Source organism: Conger conger, chromosome 15 (genome assembly GCF_963514075.1).
Source record: "Conger conger chromosome 15, fConCon1.1, whole genome shotgun sequence".
Taxonomy (NCBI): domain Eukaryota; kingdom Metazoa; phylum Chordata; class Actinopteri; order Anguilliformes; family Congridae; genus Conger; species Conger conger.
The window spans coordinates 21,561,740-21,568,611 of NC_083774.1; the positions used below are offsets into that span (position 1 = coordinate 21,561,740).

General features: G+C 40.5%; 1 protein-coding gene across 2 annotated transcripts; it reads left to right on the forward strand.

The window, feature by feature from the left end:
- The first annotated feature begins 1,285 nt into the window (after positions 1-1,285).
- Positions 1,286-5,197, forward strand: LOC133111158 (cAMP-regulated phosphoprotein 19-like). 2 transcript variants are annotated; one of them, XM_061221312.1, is made up of 3 exons: positions 1,286-1,464; positions 3,705-3,818; positions 4,111-5,197. In XM_061221312.1, the coding sequence occupies exons 1-3, from the start codon at positions 1,408-1,410 to the stop codon at positions 4,273-4,275; spliced, it is 336 nt and encodes a 111-aa protein (XP_061077296.1). In that variant the 5' UTR covers positions 1,286-1,407; the 3' UTR covers positions 4,276-5,197. The 2 variants fall into 2 exon arrangements, with proteins under 2 accessions (XP_061077296.1, XP_061077297.1); XM_061221313.1 differs by lacking the exon at positions 1,286-1,464 and adding an exon at positions 1,533-1,831.
- Positions 5,198-6,872: the final 1,675 nt, after the last annotated feature.

Here is a 6,872-nt window from a genome sequence, read left to right on the forward strand (position 1 = left end):
TGGAAGTCTGAAAAATACAGTCCTTAAAACCTTGCACTGGATATCTCATTGCTTTTATTACACGGTGATATGCTGATCATTAAATATCAAGATGTATTCTTGACATTAAGTGTTCCCCTTTATGCAGTAACAGATCATCCTGAAGTTGGGAATTACATAACCAATCATCTTTTGTGACAGTAGACACATTACAAATGGTCGTGTGACCTTGGAGGTTCTTAACCTGGATATTAATTCATTATACAGAAAGTAACCCCAGTTATTTATTTACAAAGGAAGAATATCACAGTTCAGCCTTCCTTGGACCTGGCATCATATTGAGGCACTTTGCATAGTCCAAATTAGGACATGGTGTATGTCAAATGTAAAAGCAAAAAAAAAACCATCATATACATGGAAATTAGTTGAAGACTTCCTTTCAGAAACCTGAATGACTTATTTTATCCTGTAGCTGTGTTTGAGTTCATTTGCATTATTTTCTTTTACTCTTCTATTATTTTTCTATTTTCTTCTTAATCTGAATTTCTTCAAGGACAAATCCTGCTGTATGCCTATAAATTGATCATTTTTAAAACTAAAATGAAGGCAAACATCCTTAGAATATTTATACATCTTTGTGTATGCATGCATGTATGCATTTGTGTGTGTGTGTGTGTGTGTGTGTGTGTGTGTGTGTGTGTGTGTGTGTGTGTGTGTGTGTGTGTGTGTGTGTGTGTGTGTGTGTGTGTGTGTGTGTTTCAAAATGATCCCATTACATGTTCACATAATTCTTCACAATACAAGTTGTAATATTAAACAGACTTCCTAAAGTGGCCAAATTGTTTTCCATTGTTTTATTTTACAGTTCAGAAGGACAGAAGGACAAGTAAAAGCTTTCAACTCCTGTAAATCACTTCTCATCCCTTCTGATCTCAACAATTTTGGTGTGAGCAGTACTATATATGGGGCATTACTGTTTTCGTTTATTATGTCACTCTTTTTTATCGATTAATTTGCGCAGAAGTACCGAAAATCTTCCGTATTTGTGCGTGAAAAATATGAAATTGAAATATGTTATGAAATGAAATATTACACAAATTATAAAAACTTCATTTCCCATAATGCATCCGTTCAAATATACGTATTACATGAACTATATTATATTATATTATAAAGGTTTTCAAAGTACATTTACGACTTTATCAAGGAAGACTGTTTACGTTTTATTGAAAAGAATAATATTATTAAAACTAAATATATGTGAATATACGACAAACGGGTTCTATGACGTTTTAGATCTGGCAGGCAGCCATCTTTTTTCAGGAGGAGGTGGTGTGGTGTTGGGTGTTTCATGCATAAGAAGGATTTATCAGAAGAGAGGTAGTGGTTGCATAATTTAATCTTGCTTTAGTTCTTCTCATTTATACTATGTCCGAGGAAATTGAAGAAACAAAGACCATCGAAGAGGCAGTCGATGAACGGAAGGTAACAATACGTTTAATATGTTCCTATTTAGCTGGCTATCTTAGCTAACTCGGGAGTAACGTTGTGTCTAGCTATGTAGTCTAGCTAACGTTAGCTAGCAGCAAGCAAGCTGAATCCAATGAGTTTAGCTAGGGAAGCCAGCCCGCCTAGCTAGGTCACTAACGTTAGCTAAATGAATGTACACAGCTAGCGAGGTAGCTAGCTAGTCCTTACTAATTTAACGATAGCTAGCATAGTTAGCAAACCTTAATTGGCAGTTGTCTGGCTAACGTTAGATTAACATGATTGACATGTAAGAGTAAGTGGTTTTAAATACGCTCAACGTTATCGACAGACCGACTATGGCCACAGCCCGTGCTTTAAACAGGTGAGGAAGATAGGTAGCTAGGTAAGAATGTGCATATCGTTAGCTAACTAAATAGAAATGGCAGTTGATGTAGAGCTATCGTTAGCTAGCTATCTAAATGTTTTCGCGATGTCTAGCAAGTTAGCCGGCTACTTAAAACTCGTGAGTAGGGTGGCGATAAGCTATTAACCTTAACGAATTAGCTAGCTAATTTAGCTAGCAAGGAAGCAGTGGCTAGCTAGAAATAATCTCTGCGATAGCTAGCTAACTGGTCTAACTGGTATTTGGCTGGGAAATTCTGGGAGATTTCCTGACGCTTTTGATTTGCTCATGGGGGAGTTGGCAATTAAAGCTGGCTAGCGCTAATTAGCTAGCTAAATATGCTAACGTTGGGTAATTTCAGAACAAGGCGTTAGCTGTACTCATTTAGCTAAGTAGTCGCATAGCTAACGTTTGTTTCTTTTAGCGTCCCTGTATAGTTCTGCCGTTGATATAAAGGTGACAGTCAGACCTTCGGCAAGTTTTGCATTACTAGTATTTAGTTACTACTTGTGCTAGCTGCCTTGAGCTCAAAATGACAAATGGCTATAGAAATGACAAGCCAGTCACTGCTTTAACACTCGTAATCGCTCTAGTTCCAGATGCTGCAACCGCTCAACGTCATGCACGTTCAATGCGCAGTTTGCGTGCTAGGCTGCTGGCGTCGCGGCATAAGACACACTGGGTTAGATACATGCTGTTCAGCATCGCTTGCACAAAACGTTAACTATAAAACTAGATATCACCAGCTTCGTGACATACAATCCACTCAATAATTAGACATTTTCGCACGGGATGTTCTTATTCCATAATACGCGTACTTTTCTAAGTCATAGTTGCTGCCTTAGTGAAGTTTTTGGTGTAAATGGTATTATTTCTAAAGTGCAGCTTTTTGGCTGAGTGAAATGGCAACAGGCACGGGAAGCCTGTGGTAGGTTGATGATACAGGTTTTGGCCTGGTGTGCCAGACATTTTTATGGTTCCTGTTCTGCCCCAACTTGTTTGCATAATTTGGTAAACTATTCTGAATTTTAAAAGGTGGCTTTTTGAAACTTAACCCCTGCATTTTTCAGTTTTATTATATTTATTATGAGCCACATATTAGTCTCCCACACAAACACTTTCCCACCATTAACAGTACTCATCACCAGAGTGAGATGGGTGATGTTTTACCTGCCACACACTTCAGAAACCCTGTAATTTGTGTTTACACTTATGAATTGATTATTGATCCTGTCTATGGATTTTTTAAATGAAAGATGTTAACATTAGAATGTATTGTTTGGTCTCTATCTGAAAATGGATTCTGTTGAATTATTGTGTGGGGTCTTTAGCCTTATTAATTTCCAAAGCTTCCCTCCTACTTTTGTCGGAGTGCAAATTAATTAGCTAGTCACTGCGCTAATGATGTCATGCGCTAGTCACTGTGTGACATTTCCCATTTAATGCTGTGTCCCATTTTAGATCTGTGTAATGATTGCCTCCTGCGATCACTGTCTCCAAACGCGCCTCGGATTAAGTTGTGTGACAAATGTTTCTTTTTTTGGTGGCTTTGCTGAGGCTGATCTGTATTCCACAGATGAGTCAATGTTGAGGAAACGTTGGTCTCAGTATGGGAAATTACTTCTATGTTTCTGACATAAAGGTGGTATCAGAGGAGCATGGTCTGTATGGTTCAATGTTAGTTTGGATGATTGGGGTGAATGGGCTGTGTGTCTGCAGCCTCTGATACAGCAGTTACTGATCAATCCCTAACTATGTTGTCTGTGGCCCTCTCTGTGGATGGTGCCTTGTCTCTTGATATGTGCTGTGCTTTTTTTGTGTGACTTCTGCATTGCTCTGCCTCTTGCCTCAGGAAATGGATGATAAGATTAGTCCAGAGAAAGCAGAAGAGGCCAAGTTGAAGGCCAGGTATCCTGGGGTCAAGCCTGGGGGATCCGATCTCCTCAGGAAACGACTTCAAAAGGGGGTGAGTGCTAACCTGCTCTGTTTGTACAGATGCATGTGTGTTCTTTGCTTATTTGTGTATCCCTCTAGTTGTCCGAGGGCCATTGCTGTATGGTTGATAATCATTTTTATTAGCCTCGTCATTTTAAATGCTACTGTAAATTTGAAATGGGTAATGATTTTTGCAGTGCGAGCTATGAACTAAACCTGAAAGGTGATTGTATGGGCGAGTCGGTCAGACCTTGCTAGCGCAGTTGTGCTTTCGTGTTCTCTTAAATCTTCTCCTGATCCTCTCCGCTGCTCCTCCTCTGCAGACCAAGTACTTTGACTCTGGTGACTACAACATGGCTCAAGCCAGGAAGAACAAGCTGCCCGCTGCCACGGCGGAGAAGACCGAGATCACTGGAGGCCACATCCCCACCCCGCAGGACCTGCCTCAGAGGAAACCCTCCATCGTGGCCTCCAAACTGGCCGTTTGATACCAGCTCCAGAAACTGCACTGCTTTATTCTTACTCCCCCCCCCCCCCCCCCCCCCCCCCATACCTCACCTCCCTTGTCCTATCATGGCCCGTCTCCTCCATCGCCCTTTGTGTTTGTTTCTACTCGCTCTTCTTTTTCCCCTTTCCATTTTACTTCCGTGCGTAAGTGCTCTGATACGAACATTTGGGGGAGTTCACAGGCTCCAGATTAAAAAGTGCTGCTTCGGGGAAGGTTTATGTCTGTTAAGAGTCGGAACAGTTGTCTCGGGGCTGAGATAAACAATGTTGCTAAGTCAACTCTTGAGGTTGAAAAGTACTGTAGTACTCATCGAAAGTGTACATATTTCCTGGTGTTGGAGTTCTGATTGGATTCAGCATTTTAGAACCTTTTACATTTTTACTCTTATCATTCCTGATGCTTTCACCTAAATTTTTCTAAGTAATGTGCTTGAGATTGACGTCGGCCCTCAATAATGTCCATGCCACTTCCCCCTCTATGTCACTGCTATCTTTATTTTGTATCCATGAGAAATACAGAATGGAGCACTGAGCTAGCACTAGAAGGTAATGTTTAAAACGCATGCGTGACACTAGGCCCTTATAGGCTGCCTTTTGCTTGCCTCTGATCTTGAATGAGGAAAATGGCCTTAAAATCCTTAAGCTTTATCGTTCGCAATTTCTCCAAAGCAATATTTGTCCACCAAACCACCCACCTGCACCCACCCCACCTCCCCCTGAGAAAAGCCCCTGTGAAACCTTGTATTTGAACAGGAATGTGTGCTAAACATGAACCGGAATCAGTCTCGTAGGAATTGCTGTTGGGTAGCTCACAAAATGGTATGCTTCGAAGGTGCACGTGCAGTGACTGTGCAGTCACTTGTGCCATTTCTTTTGTAAATAAAATAGTTTTGCATAAATGTATACCTTTTTTCCTTTTATTTTCTGGATCTTTCTGATTGAGTGCTGTTGTCAATGTTTTGACAATGTCTATTCTGAAGGAATATCCTGATATGAGATGAGAATAATGGTTATGGTGATGGCATAAAATTGGACAAATCCATTGATTCTCTAATATACTGAGAAGTGACCTTGGTTTTTGCACATAGGAACAGAATGGATACATGCCATACAGAGTAATCCTACACACGCACATATGCACAGTCACACCCCCTCCCCCACACTTTAATTTAACTCTTAAAGGATCATTGGTGACATAACTACCTCTGCTCACAGATGCAGTTTTTTTTTCAAGGGCACCGCTTCAAACTGCTGGTTTTTCACCCTCTCTTTACCTGGGAGTCCGATGTGAAGACAGTCTGGCCAATGAGTTCCGCTAATTGTTCGGTGGAGGAAAAAGAATCAGGGCTGGATTTGAGTTACAGATTTGATTATCCCTTCCTTCAGGTTAACGTTGTGTAATGCCATGATGCAGACTTCAGGTCGAAACATTGGCAATAAAATGACGCATCTTAAGTGTGCAGTGTTAATTTCTTATTTTAGTATAATCACTACAATCACTAATACCTTGTATGACATTATAGTGTGTGTTTATTTAGCTTAATTTCTAACATTGTGTGGTGAAATCTTTATTTTTTATACTGAATGTAATGAATGTAGCTTATGGTAGGTGATCTCAGTGTAAGGTTCCCTAACCTTATCGTAGGTTAGGTTATCTCAGTGTAACTAAGGTTCCCTAACCTTATCTTAGGATAGGTTAGCTCAGTGTAACTAAGGTCCCCTAATCTTATCTTAGGTTAGCTCAGGGTAACTAAGGTTCCCTAACCTTATCTTAGGTTAGCTCAGTGTACCTAAGGTTCCCTAACCTTATCTTAGGTTAGCTCAGTGTAACTAAGGTTCCCTAACCTTATCTTAGGTTAGCTCAGGGTAACTAAGGTTCCCTAACCTTATCTTAGGTTACCTCAGGGTAATTAAGGTTCCCTAACCTTATCTTAGGTTAGCTCAGTGTAACTAAGGTTCCCTAACCTTAGGTTAGCTCAGTGTAACTAAGGTTCCCTAACCTTATCTTAGGTTAGCTCAGTGTACCTAAGGTTCCCTAACCTTATCTTAGGTTAGCTCAGTGTAACTAAGGTTCCCAAACCTTATCTTAGGTTAGCTCAGGGTAACTAAGGTTCCCTAACCTTAGGTTATCTCAGTGTAACTAAGGTTCCCTAACCTTATCTTAGGTTAGCTCAGTGTAACTAAGGTCCCCAAACCTTATCTTAGGTTAGCTCAGGGTAACTAAGGTTCCCTAACCTTATCTTAGGTTAGCTCAGTGTAACTAAGGTTCCCAAACCTTATCTTAGGATAGGTTAGCTCCCGGTAACTAAGGTTCCCTCACCTTATTTTAGGATAGGTTATCTCAGTGTAACTAAGGTTACCTAACCTTATCTTAGGTTAGCTCAGGGTTACTAAGGTTCCCTAACCTTATCTTAGGTTAGGTTAGCTCAGTGTAACTAAGGTTCCCTAACCTTATTTTAGGATAGGGAGCTGGGCTTCTGAGGTTGCAGGTTTGATTTATGTATGGGCTGCGGCTGCTGTACCCTTCAGCGGTACTCAACCTGAAGAGCTTCAGTAAATATCCGGCTGTATTAATGGA